This window comes from Lingula anatina, chromosome 5 (assembly GCF_051362555.1).
Source record: "Lingula anatina isolate TDL-2025a chromosome 5, LinAna3.0, whole genome shotgun sequence".
Classification (NCBI taxonomy): domain Eukaryota; kingdom Metazoa; phylum Brachiopoda; class Lingulata; order Lingulida; family Lingulidae; genus Lingula; species Lingula anatina.
In genome coordinates this window covers 11,383,481-11,408,707 of record NC_141771.1, presented here as the reverse complement: position 1 = coordinate 11,408,707, position 25,227 = coordinate 11,383,481, and the positions used below count along the sequence as shown (strand labels likewise).

Sequence of the window (25,227 nt, the reverse complement as noted above, 5' to 3'; positions counted from 1 at the left end):
GCGCCAGTTTTTGGTGCAGTACCGATAACCTCCTGGCGACCGAAAAAGCTACTTGTGGTATCCAACCGGTTGCTAACAGGTCGCCGACTGCTTTGCAAGTGTTTGCAACCGAATGTGTGGTTTTCCCTCTGTCTTTTTAACCCCAGGCGTTTGCCACTTACAATACAACGTAATTAAAGCGTGACAGGTCGTCCGCATCATGTACTTTTTACACTCTCATCCTTGTGGTGAGGATACCAAGCACTGGGAAGATGTTAAATTGTTTGTCTTGAAACTATTTTTATTGAAGATTATTGGATACATTTAACAATCTGTTCAATTATTTATGGATAATTTTGATGGTTGAAATTATGATATTGAGTCTTGAATTCATGAAGAGAGAGAAAGAGAGAGAGACTGTTACATCTGCGCACGGGTTAATTTCTTTCTTTTCTTTTTTTTTTTTTTTTTTTGCTCCTCTTTTAACAAGCAACACCTGCCCTCAAATGTCCCATCGAATGACCTTAAGGCACCCCGCGCTCTATTCCAGTCGCTATATAATAAGCCTTCAATTTTCCAGTCATGTAACTTTTATGGCATTTCTAAAACTTGAATAAAGGTAGAATCTGGGTTACATTTCCGTGGATAATACGTTTTCAAATCTCTAGTGCGTCTGCTTTCTCGACAAAAACCATGTCTAGGATTATCATACCTATGCGAGGAATAGTAAGAAGGCAACCTGCAGAGAGAAGATTAGCAACGGTTTTCCAACCAGCAAGGACATTTGGAAAGGTTATTTGGAATACACGAACATGGATTACCCGCACTGGTTTTGGCCTGGGGTCTCCGAGATTTTCCCAACCTGCGAGAGGTGTTATAAACCGACCTTTGAGATTAAAGAAGGTAGGTTGTCACCTTAGTTATAAACATCCATTGATTTTTATCTTACACAGGTGTGACAGGAATGGTACTCCTAGGAATGGAAGTCCACGGTCCCATAGTCCCATGTGATTAGTAGGCCCCTACATGTTAGGGTTATTCGGAGTATTGGGGTAAGTATATGGGACGAATGTCGCCTGTACTACATGTACGTAAAGAGCAGTGGACTACGGTTCATAGCGGACTACCATTTCTGTCACACTGGCGTCTAAGCAATGCATTAACCGTACAATGCCATACCAATGTTAACATTTCCTTACTTATTTATTCTCTCTTTAAACATCTTTCAGATGCCAACCGACTACCCACTGTTGACTGGATCAGAACACTGGAGACGAAAAATTCGAACGGTTTTCCAGCGTATGGATGCCAATGCCGATGGGTACATGACCAAGGAAGACTTTGTGATTACTGCTCAGGCCCTTATTGATTATTTGGGCCTCACTGGTGAGTAAAATTAGATTATCGTGTTCATGTATATTGTTTTCACAGGGCAACAGGATGTAAAAAAAAATGAAAACCAACTGAAATTTTTGACAGGAAAGAGTTATAAAAAATTATTTCCTAGCAATTCACCGGAAAGGCAAAGGCCCTCCGCCTCTCTACAATACTTGGTGTCAACTGCACTCATTCGTAAGTAAAGAGCAAAACAAAGCTGCTTTTAAGATAATAAATACTTGGTATTAATTGTAATATACGTATTTCAACACAACAAAACCTGTAATTTTGTGGATACAGTCATTTCAATACTTCGGAAGAACAAGGCATGACCCTGCATGAGCACATATATAAAGACGTATTACAAGATTTATGTGAGAGGACTATTTCATTGCCTTTGCTGAAATTTTTCAGAAAAGGCAATAAAAAAAGTTCTGCTTCTCTCTGTGTGTCTCTCTCTCGCGTCATGGGAAGCTTTTTTATTCTGTTAATATTGACGCAAATAATCTGTTTTCTTTTGCCCGCCCCCTTTCTACACCTCACCCACTTCTTGTCCCTGGAAATCTCGAATGTGAACACGTGTTCATAGTGAAGATGTATTATTTTTGTAGGCGAAAGAGCGGAGTGCATCTTAAACGAACGCATTCGCGTCTGGGAAGGAATAGCTGGAGATAAAACACGCATCACCGTGGATGAATACTGTCAAGACCTTCTGTCATACTTTAATGATAGACACTTCCGAGAAGAGTCGTACCACACTTTAATTTGCACGGAGTTCAATGCGATTGATATCGATGGTGATGGGTTCATATTCAAGAAAGACCATGATGCTTATTATTACAGTCTTAACATCCCAACTGAATACTCCAAGGACGTCTTTGACGTAATGGACACCAACAGAGATGGTCTCGTTTCAATTGACGAGTTTGCTGAAGGATTTCTCGAGTTCTGGATGACCGAAGATCCAAATAACATCTACAACCAAAAGTATGGGCCACTCGCTGATTGATTAGCGCCATTAGTGAAAAAACATTGTTAATTTGACTTGGGTTTGTGACATTGGTATGGTATTGGTTTGGGTATATGCCAGTGGATTTTTTAATATTTAATCTTAGAAAGTATTGATATCCCATTTCTATAAAATAGCCAACATGCCCAGTAACTTTGACTTGTGTAAATTAAAAAAATAGAATTTTGAATAGTTTTGTTTAATTAATATCTGATTATAGGCCCTATTTAGCAATAGTTTGTTTTTAAACTCATGAATTTTGCACCTTTCTAAAATTATATCTATATTAAAAAATTAAGGGTTGAAGGGGAAAACTGGGTTAAAACTATGTTCTAAGGGTTTTTGTGTGTTTATGATAATCAAAATGTACCTAACATAGCATGAAATAATATTTACAGTTTGTGCATTAAATGTGTCTCCTGACGAGTTTTTCAAGCTGCATGTGCCGCAGGCAGGCTGATTACAAATCCACACCTCCGTTGTCCAGGGCCGTTGCGATGGGTGAACGGAGCACAGATAATGTGTGGTAACAGGCTGTAACTTTTAAAGCATTAAAGAAAAGGAAAAATTGACAAAAAATAGGCAAGAAAGGAAATTGCCAGTGGCCACGATTTAGCATCAGAAGTCGCGATTCAAAAACGAGGGATTTCTTTCCAAGGCATTTAAGTTTTAAAACTTCAGCCTTGTCGCATTTCATTTTTGTACGACACAATATCCATTTCTGTACACACTGGTTAACAGTTCACAGCCAGGATTACAAGTAGGGTACAGTTACATACAGTTTAAAAGGAGAAATCGGTTGCTGCTGAGTTGTTCTCTGAAAATGCCTTCCGTTGAATTATCTGTATATTGTTCTTTTCTCTGTAATAATACAAAATGACAGGGTATAACTTCCACTATGCCTAACCATCGCTCCTTTGTTGCAGTATTAGATGAGCCTGATGTATAAATTTTAACAAACATGGCATTTATTATGTTTATACTGCTACTCCTGTTATGCGCACGTCCACGTGAAAGGGTTGAGATCATACTTAATGCTGTCAGGGATTTTATCCAAAACAGGACCATTACCTAGGAATATCGTTGTTGGTTCAGCTTCATTAATTTATATCAGATTGATGTATCCCTTCATAGAAGTGTACGGCAGACATTTTGACGTCATAAGTTAAAGTGCTAACACCGTATACAATGTTTCACATTTCTACTGAAGTTACCAACAACTATTGAAAGTCCACGCATTCTCTTTGTAAATGTCAGCTTTAATTCTATTTAAAAAAACGTATTATGCTTCAGGATTTCAACAAAATTAAAGCCCAAGTTAACGTGTCATACATTAAATGTCAAAAAAAAGGTCAATACCGCTTACACCAATTTTAAGAAAAACACTGATAGATAATTTAGTGACAGCATTTCGTGGTTTAACAGTAGGGCTGGTATTTTCTACAGCTCTGTCTCGTCTGAAATTAATTCAATAGCCTTTTCTCACAATCATATAGAAATAACGTGTAAAAACGAATTTCCTAAACATCATGAACAGAAAGGAATTAAAAATATAGTAGCAGCAAGACAAAAATAATTCAAGTATTGAAACTGTTAACATATCCTTCAGATATTTCTGGAATGTGACAAATTCAAAGCAACCCGTAATTTTTTCTCTCGAAAAGGGGATTCTAAAATCCTCAGTCTTGCTTACTTGAGACACGTTACTGTTAGACTTTGACCCGAGATCGATTGAAAAAAATAACCGTTAACAAACCCAGATTGTTTAAAAGTCACACAATCTTATTCACCATCCAACATACAACTATTGTCCCCTCCCTCGAAGACTTATATTACATAAAATTGAAAACAATACACATATAGTATGGCAGCTTTTAATCATATTATGCCACTTCAAAGGAGTGAGTTAATGGTCTATGTGGTCTGGGCGTCAATCATAAACTCCGTTCCGCCTTTGTCGTACCCACGACATATTTTCCCCTTTCAGACCCCTTGATGCGTTCCAAGTGATGTCGTCTGCAGTATATCCATATATACAGCGGTTGGACAAAAGTGAGACATGCTATTGCAATCAGCACCAAGTTGAGCTGAAATTCACAGAAATAAAAACATATCGTTTAAAGAAAAATCTTGATCATAATGATTCATTCAGCAACAACAATGAAATATTTCGTGTCCCCGAGACAACGGGTGGCCAAAATTTAAATCTGTATTTCGAAGCGTGTTTTAACCATCATCATGAACTGGTGTAAGATTGTCATTTGTAATTTTTTTTCATTCGAAAAAATTGCGAAACACGACAAAAGCCCGTCATTACCGGGATCTCATACAGGCTATGGTTATTATGATGTTACTGGGTCAAAATCGAGAACAAAAACTTTAACAATCAAAGAGAACCAGAGTCTTCATCAAAGGGCACTATCTCATACTCGATACCGGCACATATAATTACGATCGAGAGAATCGCTTACGTAAAATGTGTAATCTGTGACTGTTTTGTTATAATTTTATATTCTGTTTTAATCGACCTTCACCTTGAGCGGGTTGCCACCAAGAGGGCCTTGAAACCAAGTGAACAGTGGGAACTGAAGCCATGACGTCACCTCTATAACCCCCACTTGTAAGGTATACGACTTGCCAAAATGTCCTCTGGATATCCTAGAATTTGTTAAATAATACAATTCTTAACATGTTAATCCTATCCAAAATTAATTAAAATGCTGGAAAAATGCAATTAGAACTCTTGAATGCTTAGTGCACATATTAACAGCGTTACTGTATAATTTATAGTGTGAAATTAAATGAATACCATCATCAAGATGTTATTGGTTACCAATGTACTTATAAACCTAATCTCATCCAGGTGACTTAAATAAAGCCTTGCTTCCTGGTAACGTAAAAGCCATAATATTCCTGCAATATCAAGATGCACAGGTGTGGTGAGGATGCTCCATGGGAAAATGAATTTAAAACAAATAAAATTTATTTTGATCCTGTGGTACCGTCGAAGAAAGATTGCAGAAATTTTGTTCCAAAAGTCAGTGAAGACCATCTAGCCAGGCTCTTATTACATGTACAAATAAGAACCCATTACCAAAAAAATAGTTAACTGTAAGGGGAAGCGTGGTTCTGTAGCCCACATAACGCCTTCATGACACTATTAATACTCACACGCAGGCAAGAAAAGCAGCGTGTACACCATATGCGAACGGCTTGACTAAACAGAAGAAGACCATTGTCGCATACTGGGCAGAGAGAACCGGGATAGTACACCCAATGGTCAACAACATGGCACAGACGTTGGTCAGTGCGAAAGAAGGAATGAAGTGACCCATATCTGAAATATATATAGGGGGTACTTGGCATTCAATAATTTAACTTCACATTATCATTTTGTTCCTTATCCGGTGCATTTGTTTTGATTGTGTATTTTGTTGGTTAGTTGGTTGGTTTGACGACAAAAATGAGCAAAATGTTGTTGGAGACACGTGTGTTGATAATGAAGACACAGTTGTGCACCTGTGTATGATGTTTTGTTACATGAGCAAAGGCGAAGGTCTGCTGAGCGTGACACTGCTGTTGTCATTGTTTAATTTAGTCAAATTTGGTTGGTTAAGTGTAGTTGCCGTTGTTAATACGGCTGTCACGAAATGTTAATTGTGTCCTTAGCTTACCGGTTACATTCTTGCTGCTGACGCCGCTTGCCTCTTCGTGGTCACTGCTGTTACGGTTCCGCTGTTTGTCGACAATTATTCCAGCCAATGGGGCTAGCACTATACCGCTTACTTGCATCCATCCAAACACATTGGTGAAGTGGCTCACTGGAGGTACAGAAAAAAAAATGCAGCTTTTTATAATAATAATAATAATAATAATTTCTTAAAACCGCTTCACATGCGTCTCGGCGCTGTTTGCATATGTACATAAAAACTAAAACTACACAGATAAATTAAAACTAACATAAAAGTAATTCAAACTTTCAAATTTAATTTAAAAAGTTTTTAAATTTTATTTATTTATTTATTTTGTTTGTTTAATAATGAGAGTCATTTATCGACGCTGCCAGGGTGCATGATTGTCACCTCAACAAATACATTCTCTTTGCCGTTGTTGATAAAATATACGTGTTAATTGTATCTCGAGATGAACAGGATTTCAGCTTAATATTTAATTACATACACATGTTTTCCTGCATCCTTATGTTGGATCAAATAACTGTTTTGTAAGATGTGTTTTTCCTACGACCAAAATATCACACAATTTTTTATATTAAATTCATTATTTTCTAATCTGTTTTGCTTTACCAGCGAATAATCGGAACGCCAAGAAACGGAATCTGGTATTTATGAAAACTGCCTTTAAACCAATATTTGAACCGGTACCTTGTTCCATATCTTCATTACTGAGTATTTCTATCCACGAGTTGAATATCCCAATAAAAACGTTAATCAGAAGCGTCACTGCTATCAGCCAAAACTGAGTTATCATGAATATTGGGGATTTCAAAACGTTTTTGAAGGGTGCATTTTCTCCAATTTTCTGTCGGATACTGCTTGACATAACTGTTCCTGTACCAGTAGCCGAATCTGTCTGCTCGGCAAACTCGGAATTTTGATCGTCATTGTTTCCGCCATCTGGCGGAGACACACAGGTCTGCTCAGACAAGGTCAAGGTCGCTCTGTCTTGGGCGTGGTCAGTCTGTTCTGTAGTATTCAATACCGGGTCACCCCGGATATTATCCTCTAATAAATACTGAGTCTGCTTCGAAGACGAGCGGTTTAGTTTATAGTGGATGTCGCCCTCTGGTGGCGGAATGATCGTCTGGCCAGCAGACAAAGATTGATCATTTTGAGATGCTTTCGATAACAACAATTTCGTCTGCTCGGCAGAAGTAAAAGTTGAACAGTCCTTGGGGATTTTTCGTACACTGGCAGTTTTCTTTTTATCATAATCACATTTTGACAAATCTTCTGGGTAAGCATTTCCTATTATGTCTATCACAGATTGGCTTTTAGTCAATTCATTTGTCGAACAAGACGACCGCTCTTCTGATGAATCTTGCGAGATCTGTACTTTCTCAGTTTTGTTCGGTCCTTTAAGATGTTTCAAAAATCTGCAGGCAAGACTTCGCCTTTGGCAAAGCGATCCTTCTTCGTCTTTTCTCTTCTGTGGCAAGATGAATGTCGTTATGGCACACATGACGGAGGCAGATGCCGCCAAAGAAAGCGCAGATGATCGAAGACTGAATCCGGAGTCATAAGCCAGCTGAAAATAAACAGCTTTACACGTATGAGGAAGATTCTCTCTCTCTCTCTCTCTCTCTCTCTCTCTCTCTCTCTCTCTGTGCGTGTGTGTGTGTGTGTGTGTGAGAGAGAGAGAGAGAGAGAGAGAGAGAGAGAGAGAGAGAGAGAGAGAGAGGGAGAGAAACAATCAATGCAAAATTGCTTTGAAATATTGTTTAAAATATCAACGGAATAAAACAAGGTTTAAAATATTAAAAACCATTTACAACGACAAGTCATTGGAATAAAGTCCAAAAAACCCGATATCATTACTTCTCCCTTTCACTTCTCACGTATATATTCATGGTTAAACGTTTTTTAAAAGAACCACAGACTATTTGCCATTATTAAAAAGAGATAAAATCTGATATCTAGTATTACAAGACATTTACTCAGTACATTCAGAGCAACCGTTCTACCTTGACGAGCAAAAACGTTGTAGCGCTGGTGTCATAGGCCCCGGATACCAGCGTAGCAATGGTGGACTCGTGTTGTGCGAACAGTGGCGCCACCTGGAAATCTGTCAAGTGAAGCGTCTGCCCGCCCATTGACAATAACACAGTGCAGGGGTATAGCAGCCATTCCCGACCTGAAGGAAGAAAATAATTTTGATTAAAATATTTTCACGCAAAAGTGAAACGACAAGAACAGATGGAGAAAGCGTGGACAATACTAGCGCTTCATTTCTTTAGTTTTTGTCAAAGTTGGAGGGACCACAACATGTCTCAAGTACACGCGATTCCATTCACGTTTTGCACATGACCTAGATGAGGCAAAAAATTTATAAACTTGGTTAAAACATCCTCCCACCAACATGCTGCATTTTCACCTGGGCTTCGTAATGCTATAACTGCCGAGGACTAAGGTCACGTCAGTTTCGCACTGTATGTTAATTTATACATATGTTAGGTTTATTTTCGTATCTCGTTGCCAATTTTCATGAGTTGGATATGTATACACTTCACTGTGCCTTGAATACCACCAGTAAAAATGTATGCTTCGATCTTATGACTGTCTTATATGTTGTACTGAAGCTTCATATACCTTATGAATCCAGGTAGGCATTGACATGTACTGTATCTCAGTTTTTTCCAGCAATACAACTAATGCACCCCCCCTCCCGGGGGGGTACATATACCGGCATACTGTACGTTTTGCGATCGTACGTGTGTGTCCTTAAGTCAGTCTATTTATAACAATATCTATTCATTTATTCATTTTTATATGTTAACTCCCACTGCACTTCATGACAGATAAGCTCTTACAAGTATCCCTAAGATTCGTGAGGAGCATACATGTAGGCCTACCTGTATCTGCTGATATATGTTAATCATTGTCCTGGAATGTAACTCACCTGGGGCCGAGAACGCCAGCAGCACTATCCCCAGCACTAACATTGCCCTGGATAGAGAACAAAACCAAGTCAAGTCAGGGAGTGCGCACCTGGTCGAGATCAGTAAAGGAGAATTCACATATCAGAATGCACATGTACGTACAGCATTCCCTTGACAATCTACAAAAGTGCGCTAAACTGAATGTTCATTTTCACATTACTTCGGGCTGACTCGAAATAAAAATTATGCTAACGAAATCACTTGACTCTAAGAATACTACAAACTAGTACTTACAGTGAAACAATCCGTGTTGTGGTACACCCATATTTGTCGTACAGTATCCCTAGCAAAGGAGCGAACACCATGGAAAACACACCGATAGTGAACACTAAGTTCAAAAGCTCTTCTTGTTCTAAACAATGTTCTTCGATGTGTGAAACACTGATATTTCTGCCTCTTTGTCTATGGATACCGTCAATGAGGCGATCATAGTACACATACCGCAAATGTTCGTCCGTGGAATTATATATATCCTTAATTTTATATGCGGTGGAGTTGTGGCCCGGTACAATAGGTTTTTGTATGTTATTCGGGCTCTCAAACAGGCCACTGGCGTTGCCACGCAACAGACTTTTCGTGCTGCTGTTACCTAGCAACAATTCATAATCCATTAGAAGAGAAGTGCCCGGTCCTTTCTCTGGTAAAACGTCGTTCTTTTTCTTGCAAACGCTACTGAAATAGCCATCGCTTTTTAGGACATAAACCAGGGACGTCCACCCATCGATAAGCCCCGTGTATAGGGCCACTTCACATATCACCCATGCTACAATCAGGATTTTGGTACAGGTGGATTTTGTATCCGACATGATGAGGCCACGGTCAATACGGTGTTCATTTAGCCGTCTGATTAATCAAAAGTCGGCTGTAAGCTTGTGCCTGTCCTTGGCCTCAAAAAGGCAGTCTTTTGACCAAATAGTTTTTCTGAGTGTCTTTTAAAAGACTGCAACAAGTCTCCAAGTCTAACCTTGACTTTCTATCGGTCTACGCATGTATTCATCTTTGTTATATTTTCCATTTACTCTTCATACCTGGATGACTGCATACAATCCTATAATATGAGTACTCGTAGAATTAGTTTGTTATCACTTTCTCTGCTATACTGAGTTATAGCTCAGCAGGCAAAACCTCCAGCATAAAGTCGTGCCTGGGTGTCACCCGGGTTGCAGAAAAATCCCAGTCTTTGTGAAATATAGTTAATGTTCCTGCTCACTGCACATTCCACGGCGTTTCAGGTGCACTTTATCCTTTCAATGACCTCAAAATACGACATGTGCCATTAAACTTGGATAGTAATAAATGCTGTTCTTGACAAGTGCCCGGTATATCCAGTCCATTAATGGGTCTAGATGGCTTCATGACACGAGGGACGCGGACCTATGCCTTACTCCCTGAACACAGGGTCCTCTGGTAGTCTGTTACAAAAATATTACACTTATATTTTAATTTCGTATAATATGCTAGAGGAATCTGTGATATTAGAGGGGTTTTTACATGTGGTGTTTTACTGCAAACTACAGACACTAAAACAGGCCTAGGTGAGCACGCGTTTAATTGTCAGTACAAATTAATTCTGATCTGTGTACATATCAGTAGAGAACGCTCTTTTTGCTTCATTTTGTACGGTGATCTACGATTCCACACCACAATGTGGTGGCGATTTCTTCATTTACGAGCAGCTGGAAGGATGCGCTCCAGGTTCTCCAGCTCCATCCACGTCCGTCCCTGTGATATCGATTATTGTCTTCTTAATCAGAACACCAATAACCAGTATTATCAAGAAATGGACGGTTCTCAAGGCTCGCTCCAGACCAACACATCAAATTTTGTGAAGTTATATTTACCTAGCCCTCTTCATCGTCAGGTCAATATTCTGCTGAAAAGATAAAGAATGATTTATTATGTAACAAGCGTATATAAATAAGCTACCAGAGATTTGTTGGAATGTTTACCTACAAGTTGACGTAGGGTCAGTGCCGCTGGTTTTATAAGGTTGGTGGCGTGATAAGTTAGGCTTCCAGTACCCGTATCAGTGAAATAAAATTAAGTTCTGTTGTAATGCATCTGAGTGCATTATCTGCACCAGGTGTTACAGGTGTACGTACATAATTGATAAAAGCTTTTATACGGCTACGTGTTTTAAGATTTGATAAATTCATTGTAGCTCTCCGTGTATAAAATTATGTTTATTTTGGATTAAAAAGGGAGCACGCACGTGTGAAATAAATATTGATGTTGTGTGATGATGCCCTGACAACTATGCACTCATGCAGGTTTGTTCCCGCTAGAATGCACTGACTCTCGCAAACACACAGGACTTTAAACAGAAAGACTGGCGGGTATACAAGTCGACACACAGAGAAACAGATTTCAGACTGATTTCCACAAAGTCGGTCAAAGTCGTGCTGTAAGAACCGACACACACACACACACAGAGAGAGAGAGAGAGAGAGAGAGAGAGAGAGAGGGAGGGAGGATCGGCTGAGATAATATGCTGGATACAAAATTAACCAATGTATGGATAACACCCCTCCCTCCCTAAATGTCTCTCTTTGCCTCCTACCGATGGTATTTTTCTGTCCCTTTGATTCTCTCTCTCACACACACACACACACACAAACACACACACACACACGTGCGTGCGCTCGAGCAAACATACACGAGCACACACGCACAAACGCCTATACATTTCTCAAGAAGTTCTGTGACCGTTGCGATATACATGTACGATTTACTCGGTTTTAGGGGTGTTTTCCTGTAAAATGCGAGCGCTTTCTCTCGGTATGTACGTCATGTCAAATAATACACTGCCATCCCCTCATCATGCACTAGTGTCTCACGATATATGCCTTGTTCCGGCACACTACTACGCTGCTCGGGTGACAGTGTGTACATGCCATGTCTCACTCACAACACACGCACAAAACATACCTTGACTAATACATGTACATTGTAACTAGTGCCAAAGGCCAACACTGTCGTGTCCTGAACGGAGTTTCAAAACCAACTGTATATATATATATATATATATATATATATATATATATATATATATATATATATATATATATATATATATATACTGCAGACCCGCTCAACCTGTTCTGATTGTAGCTATTGCTCATTTATCTTATTTGTTGTCTTTGGATCTACCCTCGTTCCCAATAAAGTCCACAATAAAGTACTGATTGACCTTCGGTTAAAAGCGAGGCCAACAAGTGGAGCATTTTCAAGTATTTGACCAGACCAGACCCGTTCCACTGGTTACCATGACGATAAAACCACTAATGTGAGCCACAAGGGATTGAAGCATTTATGCACCGCAGGGGCGGATCTAGAGTTATTTTCTGACAGTCTTCCAAATTATCTTTGTTGATCCATCCACCATTTTGACCGTCTTCCGACAGAAAACATACGATACACCTCAATGTAAACTTGAAAATCTGACCGTCTTCCGGAAAACCCAGAAGACGGCCTAAATCCGCCCCTGCACCGTACCACAGACATTGGCGACTAGGTTAAATATGCTGGAGACTTTTTGCCGAGTCCCCCCATGCGGACGTTCAGGACACGACACTGTTGGCCTTGCCTGCTAATTAAATGCAGTGACAGATAAACCGATGTTGTGATCCGTTAGTTCATGTGCTCCACACTATTCATTTTTTTTTCTAAATTTGAGTCATCTTGCTTCAAGTATAGAAAAAAGATTGAAACCAAAATATAACCTCAGTGACAAAAGATACATTTACACTCTGCTGTAAATAACTGTATGTTTTCTTCTATCCTGTCTTCAGTTTAAGAAATGTCTTTTTAATATTCCCCCTACTTAGAAGTATCTACCATTTAAGTCTAAATTACACTTCCCGAAACCGCGTCCCCAACGGAGAATCCATTCTTTATTGATTCATGAATAAAACGAATATTACCATGACTCAACCCTCTTAAGTCCCCTCGGGCTCCTATCCTCCTGGACTCTCCCCCTCCCCCGCCCCCCCCCCCCCCCCCCACCTCCCTGCCTCGTTTAGGTCAACTGCATATTCACCTGTGAACTTAACTAGGTAAAGCCCTAAGACGGATCACAACAGAATTCACCAGAAGAGTCAGAATATTGACGGAGACCTTTACTACGTGTAGGCTAGCTTATATGTTTGCTTAATAATTTACATCTATTGCTAAGAATTTATCTTATGACTATTGTTTTTACTCGTAAAACCAGGCACTGGGGCTCAATACTACATTGTACCATAGTCAATAGCGCCGTACTGTTGTCGTTACCCTGCGTATCAAGGTGGCCGGCCACATTGACTATTTCCAGACATTCATATTATCGTTGGTTTCATATTATATTGTTATTGCCGTTTCAGTGTGTGGAAGAAGGCTGGGGATAATTATTTCCATATACCTATATGAACGCACTAGTGCTAGCCTTGATTTCACCCCATGAGAGACCTGGCAATTATAGAGCCTATATTGAGCATATATATATATATATATATATATATATATATATATATATATATAGCGTTGTTACCCTGTATTTCATAAGTCTTATTCTCGGAATCTATCCACACAGAAGTACCGTGCCACTATCGACACCATAATTCATATCCGTCCTGTGGCTCCCAGGGTACATTAACCCCGTACAGATAGACCTTTTCGTCAACATTAACGTGTATTCAACACATTACAATGCCCTGTACTCCAATTATTACCAGTACAACAGCACGTGGTGCATGCAACCATATATAAGTATTAAAATATGAAAAGAATATAGGTCGCAGTATATGCACTAGTGCATTTACAGTATATGGTAATGCGTACCCTATTCGTTTGTGTATAATTGATATGCTTATGAAACTTAGCTTATTGTCGGCCGTAAGTACTAGTTATGGTCAGGGTATGTTTTGCATGTGTGTTTAATGTGTAGACTGTCACCCGATCGACCATTGTGCAGTTTTTTTTATTACAATGTATACAGGTGCACCTAAGCCAGGTGCAGAGGTGAGGGGAAAAAGCTTGACCTTAATCGTTACCTGGATCGTTAACTTGCCCACCTATAATTTATTGCAGGTTATTGAAATAAACCTTGGTTTTTTTTTTTACTTTCTGGATACCAACATCCGTCTGATCAGAAAGCTATGTGCTGTAAATATGGATCGAGTGTGTTTCTCAGTGCTTCTTGAAATTCAGAGTGAGTTTAATAACCTAAATTTGTGTTATTTTATATAGCTCCTCGTCCAATTTAGCATGCACCATTACGTACAGATCTCAAGGTTTCTCACCTGTTTTTGATACAGTCAAACAAACAGACACACGGACAGAAGATTACAGAGAAGAAGAATTGGTGATCTGCCAGCATAAATGTGCATCCAAATACTTAAAACACTTCTCCACACTACCATCCTTTACTAGTCTTGTGTACATCCGTAATGCACTAATAATAACACTCACCTTCTGCAGGCACCAATGCTGTCAACGATTTCTAGGCCGCTTCTAGAAATTTCTAGACGATAGTTCTTTTGCACTGTGTATCTGAGCTGGTCTTGGTGGCCTAGCCATTCGCCTTTACATGCTTTAGACGACTACCATCCATCTAAGCATTCAATTAGTCTGAGTTTCGAGGATCAGCTGGTGGGTATAGACGCGCAGTGTTAGTTTTTTCTTACACAATATTTCTGCCTCGATCGATGTGTTTTGTTGTACGCTGCACATATTGTGTCCTTGCCTGCCTGGGCTTCGCTTCAAAGGTCAGCGCAGACTCAGAGTGGCGGGCTGAGCTATCGATCTGATCGACTAATCGCTTCATCTTTATCTAGAGATTCTCTGTTTATAATTTATATAGCTTTTACAGATGGTTTCTATTTATAGTGCAAATGCACGCGTTGAATAATGGAGCTGTGCATTATAATAATGTAGATGGTCTGGTACATGTACTTAAATTTGCAACGTGTTTCATTCAGATCTCCCTTAAGAAAACTCTGGACTCGTCAGTTTTGTTTACGTCACACATTTTAACCTTTATTGCGCAATATTATCTCCACATTCTCGACAACTTAAAAATAAAAATAGCGAGGAAGAGAGGTCTTAAAGAGCACGATTACTAGTACAGCAAAAGCTGATGTTTTAACTCAATAGATGGATGATTACACTGTAAAAGATCATCAATGTCGTTAGAATAAAATGGCATTTAATTCCATTAGCTTTAAAACTCTGTAACCGTTAACGACCACTAGATATACTCAGAATACTAAGACACGTAGGAAAACTGTTATATAATTAATTGCTTGATTGAAACGATACTGCAGTACCTAATGAGGTAATCGGATTGTGTTTTTTCGATCTTTTTCGTTCTCTGGGGAACCTTGCTGGATCAATTTTGCATTTGTATCGATTCACGATTTTTTAAAGAAGGAAGCACTGGTGAATCATTTTGCACTGTTTTTATGTTTCGCTCAATATTACCTAAACGTAAAACTGAAAAGATATGTTGGTATGCCGGTATGCGTTCGTTACCCTCATAAAGAGCGTGGCATAGATAAGGTAAAAGCCATTAATTATGATATGCCAAAAATAAAAAAGGACGGGTATATTGCCTGAAATACCTGGAAAACATACATAGATTAGGGCCAGTGTAGTTAATCAAGAAATTTTTGCCAGAAACATTCAATGCAATCCTTTATAAACCCGTTCCACTTTACACTGACACTTTAATTTATTCGTATGTAAAATCTGCCTGAACATTTATAAATGACCTTGCCAAAGTTATTTACGCATATGTAAAATATGCAGTAGGGTCGCATAAGATATATGCAAATATAAATATAATTTACACAAAGTATGGACTTGAATCCAGACAGGTATCCGGGTATTTAATATCAAATTTTTATTCAAATTGTTTGCTCAGAATGAATATATTATATTCGAGTTCAACCAAATGAGAGACCGTAATCTACATGTATAAGAGGTTTTCTATCGTAAGGCACAGGGATGTAAAAAACTCTCAAATATAAAGTCGACTAAATCTTTATTAAAATCTACAAAGGTTATTTTAAAAAATCGAACACGTCGAACACCTGTAAAAGTTTATAATTAGTGTATCTATGATGATATATCATTGTTATCTGGGTGTGAATATGCAGTTTTATTCCATGAACAAATCGGTTTAATACTCCTCGCCTTCCTCTTCGCCCTCTCCCTCAACGGAGTCCACGCCGACCTCTTCGTAATCTTTCTCAAGAGCGGCCAAATCCTCACGAGCCTCAGAGAATTCACCTTCTTCCATACCCTCACCGACATACCAGTGGACGAAAGCACGCTTGGCGTACATCAAGTCGAACTTGTGGTCAAGACGAGCCCAGGCCTCGGCGATGGCGGTGGTGTTGCTCAACATGCACACGGCACGCTGCACCTTGGCCAAGTCACCACCAGGGACGACAGTGGGTGGCTGGTAGTTGATGCCGACCTTGAAACCAGTTGGGCACCAGTCCACAAACTGGATGGTTCGCTTGGTCTTGATGGTGGCGATAGCAGCGTTCACGTCCTTTGGCACGACATCTCCACGGTACAACATGCAGCAGGCCATGTACTTGCCGTGACGGGGGTCGCATTTCACCATCTGGTTGGCTGGCTCGAAGCAAGCGTTGGTGACTTCAGCGACGGACAGCTGCTCGTGGTAGGCCTTCTCGGCAGAGATAACAGGGGCGTAGGTGGCCAGAGGGAAATGGATACGTGGGTAGGGCACCAAGTTGGTCTGGAACTCGGTCAAGTCGACGTTCAGGGCACCATCGAAACGCAGGGAAGCTGTGATGGAGCTGACGATCTGACCAACAAGGCGGTTCAAGTTGGTGTAGGTTGGACGCTCGATGTCCAAGTTACGACGGCAGATATCGTAGATGGCCTCATTGTCTACCATGAAAGCACAGTCGGAATGCTCAAGTGTGGTATGGGTGGTCAAGATGGAGTTGTAGGGCTCAACAACAGCAGTAGAAATTTGGGGGGCGGGGTAGACAGCGAACTCGAGCTTGGACTTCTTGCCGTAGTCGACGCTGAGACGCTCCATGAGCAGGGAGGTGAAGCCAGAGCCGGTGCCACCACCGAAACTGTGGAAGATCAGGAAACCCTGCAGACCTGTGCACTGGTCAGCCAGCTTACGGATTCTGTCCAGGACAAGGTCGATGATCTCCTTACCAATGGTGTAGTGACCACGGGCGTAGTTGTTGGCGGCATCTTCCTTTCCAGTGATCAGCTGCTCAGGGTGGAAAAGTTGACGGTAGGTGCCAGTGCGGACCTCATCTGAAGTGAAAAAATATAATTAATTAATTTAATCGTTTTATTAAGAAAATGATAAGAAGTCAAATATTTATTTCAAATGCCGTGTTTTCCTATTGACAAAAAAAATAATAAATAAATAAATAAATAAATAAAATTATGACAATAAATGCATACATGTTAGTTCCACTCAAAATCTACTGCGTTTTTGGCTGTAATATTTATCATAAAAAGATCCCAAAGTTTAAATATTTTATATGAAGGATCCGGAAAGGATGAAGAAATGCAGCATTCAAACTCATTTTGATAAACATATATATATAAATGTACAAATACTCGGGATGTTTCTATTCATCTTTGACTTACAATTGACAAATACCTTTACTGCTGTATCCTAACTGATTGTATTATCAAATAAACAATTTTGATTTCCCTTTGTGAATGGGCACGCGAAAGTTGTGTTGTAGTCCCTGACTTGGTGGCATTGTAACGGACACGGCATTCAGGGGTACCGTATTTACGCCAATTCGGTTTCTCACAAAGGTTTAGAGCATAAACGATAGTTTATCACATATTGACATAAGGGTATTGCCTTTCAAGTAATCGCGACAATTTTAAAGGCTCTCCTTTCAAGAACTTACAGGGGCGATAATACAGATAATGGCTCGAAAATGGAGCAGGTCAAAAGGACTTTCGTTTATAATAAACAAAACACCTAGCAACAAACAACAACATGCAGTAGCTTAAGACTCTACAGAAAATTTTGAAAATTTGAGTCAAGATATCCGATCGTTCTGACATTTATACAATATTATTTAGGAAGAGTTTGTTCAAGTGAATTAATTTTATTAATACGTTTTAGAAGGTGTTCGCGTTGTGAATTAGGTTATCAGATAATGTCTCATTGAACACGTATATTGCACCTCTCAGACCAGTTTTTCATTAATCACTTTGCAAGCTTTCAAATTATTTCATTATTATTTTTGTACAGTAAATCATTCAGCAGAGTGTGTTTATTGTCAGAAAAAATCGAATAACGAATATTCTCTTTCACTCTCTCCTATAATTTTTTAGGGTGGGCGGAGGGGGATTACACATATTAGATTGCATACAAATCACGAAAAATTGGTGCCAGTCCTTCATCATGGTCTCCAGACATACCTGGTATTATACCACTTTTCCTTCGCTCGCTGAGACGCAAACATGAACATAAAGTAAAATATGAAACAAATGTCGGGTAATTATGCAGTACGGCCTGATCTAACTGAAGATAATAAGATTACCACTGCCAATGAACCAGTGCATTGCGATTCGAGGTACAATTGATTAATTTCAAGGAACTGATCAATAAACAGTTCATTATAACGGGAAACCGATAAGAAGGGGCAGATGTCTGAAAGCCGTTGGGAAATGTTTCAAAGTTTTTTTTTTTTTTTTTTTTTTGACGTTAATCAAAGGACCTAATGTTTGACTCGACTTTTCTGTCGTGAGTTGAGTTATTTTATAAAAACCATTGCTTGGTTGTACTGTGTTTTATGCGATGATTTTATGGTGAGAAACTACCCTGTTTTATGACGATAATAATATTTGATACTCACCGACAACAGTTGGCTCCAGATCGACGAAAACGGCACGGGGCACGTGTTTGCCAGCACCGGTCTCACTGAAGAAGGTGTTGAAGGAATCGTCACCACCACCGATGGTCTTGTCACTGGGCATCTGGCCATCAGGCTGGATACCGTGCTCAAGGCAGTACAACTCCCAGCAGGCGTTTCCAATCTGGACTCCGGCCTGTCCGACGTGGATACTGATACATTCACGCTGAAAAAATAAATAAAGCATTTTTAAATATAAAACTCTGTTAATCTGTTACTCACGCTGGAATTTTATTACTTATTATTAATTTTATTGAAAAAAATTTAACCCACTTAGTGCGCGTCAATATCACACTTTTCTGATGCAAAGTATATGCACAACTATCAAACACCTTTTGAAGACTGTCGCACATTTACATGCAACTTCATATTACCGTAATGTTACACAATTTACAATGTCATTATGATCGAATCCATTGTTTCGTTTTTTTTTAACTTACCATATTGACAAGTTATGCCGTTAAAGCGGGTTATTATGAAATTAATAATGACTTGCTTGCGACTGCAATGGGTCTTCAGCAAGAGCAAATACTGGAATAAGGCACGAGCGACCCTGCTATTGATATTATATTGTAGCGGTCGATATGGAGGAGAGTCATTACGTTAAAGCACGGCTTTTCATTGGGGCGTCTGTGGTGACCCGGCATATCCGTTGCCAGCCGCTTTTGTTGGAGACAGAAAAGGTAAATAAACAATAAACATCGATAACAAGTCGGCAAATCGGTAGAGTGCGTTTACTTTTTTTAAGTGTTACGTTCAAGATAATCCCCATCGGTTGAGCAGATATAAATCACAGATATTGTATGAATTATTTCTACCCAATCTTCATGGAAATACTTAGCAAGTGGTAAATGATAATACAAATTCCCAAGAATGGGTGGGGCGTTCCTTAGTTTTGGAAAAATGAGAATGTTTTATCATTTTAGTTATACCCTTCATATTTGAACTCTTATCAGCATTCAGCATTGAGTGGGCTTTTTCGTGGACAAAAAGGGGGTTCGGCAGGTCTCTCTCTCTCTCTCTCTCTCTCTCTCTCTCTCTCTGTTGTAAAAAGGAAAAGCAATTTCTCTCGATAAAACTAGCCTCCACTGCTGCGAAAAACATCAGACCTGTGTCAAGCAGTAGATATTGTTTTTTTACTGATTATACATATGATTATTTATTTATCAACTGATTTATTTCAATATTCATTTTTTAATGAATACAATCTTCTATTTACTAATTAATCGCATGTCTCTATTTTCTATTGAAAATTGCGTGGTTGCAATGAAGAACCTAACATATAGCAGTTCACAACAAACCGAGAAATGCATTGGCAGTCACGGGCACACCTAACACACTAAAAAAACCCTGTTCAAGGCTCAGAATCCCACCTTTTTGTGATATTAGTCTGAAAGTAATTTATTTACTTATAATCTCAATTATTAACCATAAATTAAATAAATACCCCCTTGCTTTATAGTTTCGAGATAGACGGCAACGGTAATCTGCATATGTATATATAGGGCCTAATAAGGTTGGACATTAAAATTAATTTGTGTAATACAGACTACGAAAGCATATCTAATCTAATCCATGGGATTAGGGAATCTTTGTTTACTTTCATAATTGCGGATATTTTACACGATATACATTTTATTTTTCACCTTTCCGAGTTAACCTTGAATTCATTTTCCACGGGATATCGATTATCATATTGAAACATTAATATTCTTTAAATAAGTTAAACTTTTTTTAAAGGCTAAAAACTGCCTTTTGATATTAGAATTAATGTGGAATAACAAACAACAGCAAATAATGTTCAACAATATCTTTATTTTTGATGGAAGGAAATATCCTGAATTGATCAAATAATGCCTTGACCTTATTTGGCAATTACTGTAACATAATCATATACTTTTTTCAAAACCATGAAAATGTCTGATATTTTTGATGAATGCACAGTTCCCTTTTGCCGTATTTCGAAAAGTTGGACGGTCCGGTCAAAAGTCACGAAAGGTATGACGGCATTTTGCTTAATACTCCTCGCCTTCCTCTTCGCCCTCTCCCTCAACGGAGTCGACGCCGACCTCTTCGTAATCCTTCTCAAGAGCAGCCAAATCCTCACGAGCCTCAGAGAATTCACCTTCCTCCATACCCTCACCGACATACCAGTGGACGAAAGCACGCTTGGCGTACATCAAGTCGAACTTGTGGTCAAGACGAGCCCAGGCCTCGGCGATGGCGGTGGTGTTGCTCAACATGCACACGGCACGCTGCACCTTGGCCAAGTCACCGCCGGGGACGACAGTGGGTGGCTGGTAGTTGATGCCGACCTTGAAACCAGTTGGGCACCAGTCCACAAACTGGATGGTACGCTTGGTCTTGATGGTGGCGATGGCAGCGTTCACGTCCTTTGGCACGACATCTCCACGGTACAACATGCAGCAGGCCATGTATTTGCCGTGACGGGGGTCGCATTTCACCATCTGGTTGGCTGGCTCGAAGCAAGCGTTGGTGATCTCAGCGACGGACAGCTGCTCGTGGTAGGCCTTCTCGGCAGAGATGACAGGGGCATAGGTGGCCAGAGGGAAATGGATACGTGGGTAGGGCACCAAGTTGGTCTGGAACTCAGTCAAGTCGACGTTCAGGGCACCATCGAAACGCAGGGAAGCAGTGATGGAGCTGACGATCTGGCCGATCAGACGGTTCAAGTTGGTGTAGGTTGGGCGCTCGATGTCCAAGTTACGACGGCAGATATCGTAGATGGCCTCATTGTCTACCATGAAAGCACAGTCGGAGTGCTCAAGGGTGGTATGGGTGGTCAAGATGGAGTTGTAGGGCTCAACAACAGCAGTGGACACCTGGGGAGCGGGGTAGACGGCGAACTCGAGCTTGGACTTCTTGCCGTAGTCGACGCTGAGACGCTCCATAAGCAGGGAGGTGAAGCCAGAGCCGGTGCCACCACCGAAGCTGTGGAAGATCAGGAAACCCTGCAGACCTGTGCACTGATCAGCCAGCTTACGGATTCTGTCCAGGACAAGGTCGATGATTTCCTTACCAATGGTGTAGTGACCACGAGCGTAGTTGTTGGCGGCATCTTCCTTTCCAGTGATCAGCTGCTCAGGGTGGAAAAGTTGACGGTAGGTGCCAGTGCGGACCTCATCTGAAGAGAAAATGAAAAATATTTATTAATCTATTCAAGAAAAAATATTTAAGGAAATATTTTAATGTCTACAGTCTATTCAATATAATCAACAGTCGGTCACACAGTGCGTAGAGCTTAGTCATAAATGCTTTGAATAATGTCTTAAGAAGTGCTCAGCAAGCACAATGGCCTTGTCGAATACCTTCATTGTGTTTACACAATGCTCTTAACACCAGTCAAGGAAGAATAAAAGTAAACATCTGCCTAGTAACACAAACACTGGCGAATTGTTAACAAAAGCCGAGTTGCGCGTCTACATTAGATACGGCTGTTATTAAAATCACATGAGAAGCATAACCACGTTTTACTTATAGAGGAATAATGGCAATTTTCAGCCTTCAAATATTATAAACTAATTTCTGACTGTGATAGCAAATTGTGTAAAATTACTCACCGACAACAGTTGGCTCCAGATCGACGAAGACGGCACGGGGCACGTGTTTGCCAGCGCCGGTCTCACTGAAGAAGGTGTTGAAGGAATCGTCACCACCACCGATGGTCTTGTCACTGGGCATCTGGCCATCAGGCTGGATACCGTGCTCAAGGCAGTACAACTCCCAGCAGGCGTTTCCAATCTGGACTCCGGCCTGTCCGACGTGGATACTGATACATTCACGCTGAAAAAATAATTAAAGCAATTTAATATGTGAAGAGCTTTATTCAAAATGATTCGATAAACTCGAAACGATTTGCCCCAATTTAAAACGAATAGGCTTGTAAAACACAATCTCTCTGGTGTAAGCCTACACCATTTCAGCTGACCTAAATTCTAATCAGGCGTTTGAAGTCGCAGCCATGTGATCAGATTCCCCAATGTAACGGTTTAGGCGGGAGACCGCTCCCGTATTTCTCTAAATTCAATCATAAATCTTTAACCGTTCTAAATCATTCGTAGATAATCCAAGCAGTGTTCTGAAGTAGATTCCCAATAATACGTTACCAATTTAAAAAGATAAAGATAGGTTACTAAGGATGACTAACAAGTAGTCAACGTGACCGGCATTGCAAACACGCGACTTCGGAATTCGACAAATTCATCACGATATTAAATACGAACGAAACCTCTTATGACATTGAAATGGAAACAGTACTCACCATGATGAATTGTTGATAAGTTGATCGGCTTCAAATACGAATTAACGGAAGACGTGCGTCTTAAATCAAGCACTCAAGATCTCACTGTGTGACTTCGAAGTGTCTGAGCGAGAGCAGAGAATGAATTCGATCGATGGGGGCACCGTATTTATAGCCCAACCGGTTGTCAAGCGCACAAATCGAATCTCCGTCCATGATTGGCTGGCACAGCTAACGGTCGTCAGGCGCTATTGATTTCACAGGGAAATCAACAACGGCAAACAGACTTGACCTGTTTTTGCTCGCAACCGTTGGCAAGGGGCCCTAGCAGCGGAATGTTTGCCCTGGTTTCTCTGTTAGCGGGCACCTGTCATTGTTCCCTCTTCGCGCGTATTGTTTATTCAGGCCCATTGTTCGTAATGAAACGAGAACAACAAAAGTGCTTACCTATCGTTGTTAGGTGGCCTTCAAGGCTAAGTGAGCCAAACGGAATTGTGAAAAGGGGGGGGGGGGGGGTATACAGTAAGTAGGCCTGAGAGTTTCTCACACGCACATACATCCTCCCATTCACATATGATATTGTAATACCCCTCTTTCTCTCTCTCTCTCTCTCTTTTACAGTTTAAACGGTCGTGTGAATTATTATGACATGACGTGTAATTTATGTTATATTCGTATGCGTTGTAGATTTAGTACTATACGTCTTAATCTCAGCTAGAGGGTTAGGGTATCTTCAGTGTATGAAGGTTGAGTCAATAAACTGCATACAGTCACAAATAAACACGTGAAAAGAAGACCTAACCGAAAAAGTAAGCAATGTGATAAAGTGTTCAACGATCTATCTATCTATCTATCTATCTATCTATCTATATATATATATATATATATATATATATATATATATATATATATATATATCCTTTAGTAAATCCACCCCGAATTCCATCGTTCGCTTATTTAGAGTCACCGTTGGGGCTACTGGAGCTGACTTTAGACCGGTGTAGGAAAATTTTACCCAGCAACTACACGTACAAGTCGACCCCAGTGGACGGTCTCCTCCACTCCCCTCATATGAAAATTGAACAGACAGAATTTGACAACCGTATCGTTAATGCCCGTAATACGAGTATCACTCAATTCACCCCTTCGCAAGCACACACAAACACACAATTAGCACACACCATGAACTAATGGGCAAGATTATTCTGTGTGATGTATCGTGCCAGTATTAATGTAATTTTATAATTCAAATCAATTTTGAATCATGATGAAGCAAACCCAGGTGTCTACTTTTAAATTTATTTCAATTAATTTATTTTTACTTTATTTTTCTCCACATTTATTTCTTTTCTGCATTTATTTGTTCAAGACTATCAGACAGTCTGTGTAATATTATATTTTCTATCGGAGAGAAGGGGTGGTTTTTCCATTCTTTTCTGAAGAAGAAGTACCCCCCCCCCCCCCCACACACACACACACATATATGAGGCACCTATGAGGGTCACATATACGTAGCGTATACGTGCATTCAAGCACTTCATATTACCCTCTACCAAGTCCGTAGTTTTTATTATGTGGACATTTTCTCTGACGCAGTACAGAGAATAACCGCCAATTTAACCAGAGACATATCTGTAAATATCTTAGTATGAATATCATGTGAAAAATCAATCTGTGGCCCTAGTAGACTGTAACTTAAATTTGTATAGAGCACTAGCTGGTATACTACCTTGCTATAGAGTAAGTTTAATGCCAGATTATATGAAATGAGTGATGCCTTATTTTTAGAATCTTACGTCGCCATTGTACTGTTTGAATTGTAATCCGCTTAACCGTTGACCTGTGCACACTCGTTATCACAATACTTCAGGTATGACGACCAAGTTCAATATAACTGAGTCAGCTGATTGAATCACTCGGCAGTTATCGGCCAGTTCCGTAAACGAGTGTACCGTTTATCGCAAACTCGGGTGACCCTGTACACTTTAAGTAGGTTCCGAATAAA

General features: G+C 40.0%; 4 protein-coding genes across 6 annotated transcripts; 1 reads left to right on the top strand and 3 right to left on the bottom strand.

Moving 5' to 3' along the window:
* LOC106168038 (luciferin-binding protein-like) lies at positions 1–3,261 on the top strand. Its single transcript, XM_013546962.2, has 3 exons — positions 1–882; positions 1,209–1,365; positions 1,968–3,261. Exons 1-3 carry the CDS (start codon positions 673–675, stop codon positions 2,363–2,365), a joined length of 765 nt encoding a protein of 254 aa, XP_013402416.2. The 5' UTR covers positions 1–672; the 3' UTR covers positions 2,366–3,261.
* Positions 3,262–3,605: 344 nt separating this feature from the next.
* Positions 3,606–14,806, bottom strand: LOC106168023 (equilibrative nucleobase transporter 1). Of its 3 annotated transcripts, none has more exons than XM_087012760.1 (9): positions 14,490–14,806; positions 9,276–10,089; positions 9,002–9,048; positions 8,067–8,236; positions 6,748–7,630; positions 6,040–6,186; positions 5,537–5,702; positions 4,900–5,023; positions 3,606–4,452 (listed from the first exon to the last, which is right to left on the bottom strand). In XM_087012760.1, exons 2-9 carry the CDS (start codon positions 9,845–9,847, stop codon positions 4,300–4,302), a joined length of 2,262 nt encoding a protein of 753 aa, XP_086868886.1. In that variant the 5' UTR covers positions 9,848–10,089; positions 14,490–14,806; the 3' UTR covers positions 3,606–4,299. The 3 variants fall into 3 exon arrangements, with proteins under 3 accessions (XP_086868886.1, XP_086868887.1, XP_086868888.1); XM_087012761.1 differs by lacking the exon at positions 9,276–10,089 and adding an exon at positions 10,883–10,914 and having other exon boundaries at positions 14,490–14,800; XM_087012762.1 differs by lacking the exon at positions 9,276–10,089 and adding an exon at positions 10,883–10,911 and having other exon boundaries at positions 14,490–14,800.
* A 1,379-nt stretch (positions 14,807–16,185) lies between these two features.
* LOC147761640 (tubulin alpha-1A chain-like) lies at positions 16,186–19,560 on the bottom strand. Its single transcript, XM_087012764.1, has 3 exons — positions 19,402–19,560; positions 18,905–19,127; positions 16,186–17,330 (listed from the first exon to the last, which is right to left on the bottom strand). Exons 1-3 carry the CDS (start codon positions 19,402–19,404, stop codon positions 16,201–16,203), a joined length of 1,356 nt encoding a protein of 451 aa, XP_086868890.1. The 5' UTR covers positions 19,405–19,560; the 3' UTR covers positions 16,186–16,200.
* A 1,196-nt stretch (positions 19,561–20,756) lies between these two features.
* Positions 20,757–23,436, bottom strand: LOC112041478 (tubulin alpha-1A chain). Its single transcript, XM_087012763.1, has 3 exons — positions 23,244–23,436; positions 22,543–22,765; positions 20,757–22,106 (listed from the first exon to the last, which is right to left on the bottom strand). Exons 1-3 carry the CDS (start codon positions 23,244–23,246, stop codon positions 20,977–20,979), a joined length of 1,356 nt encoding a protein of 451 aa, XP_086868889.1. The 5' UTR covers positions 23,247–23,436; the 3' UTR covers positions 20,757–20,976.
* Between the last annotated feature and the right edge of the window lie 1,791 nt (positions 23,437–25,227).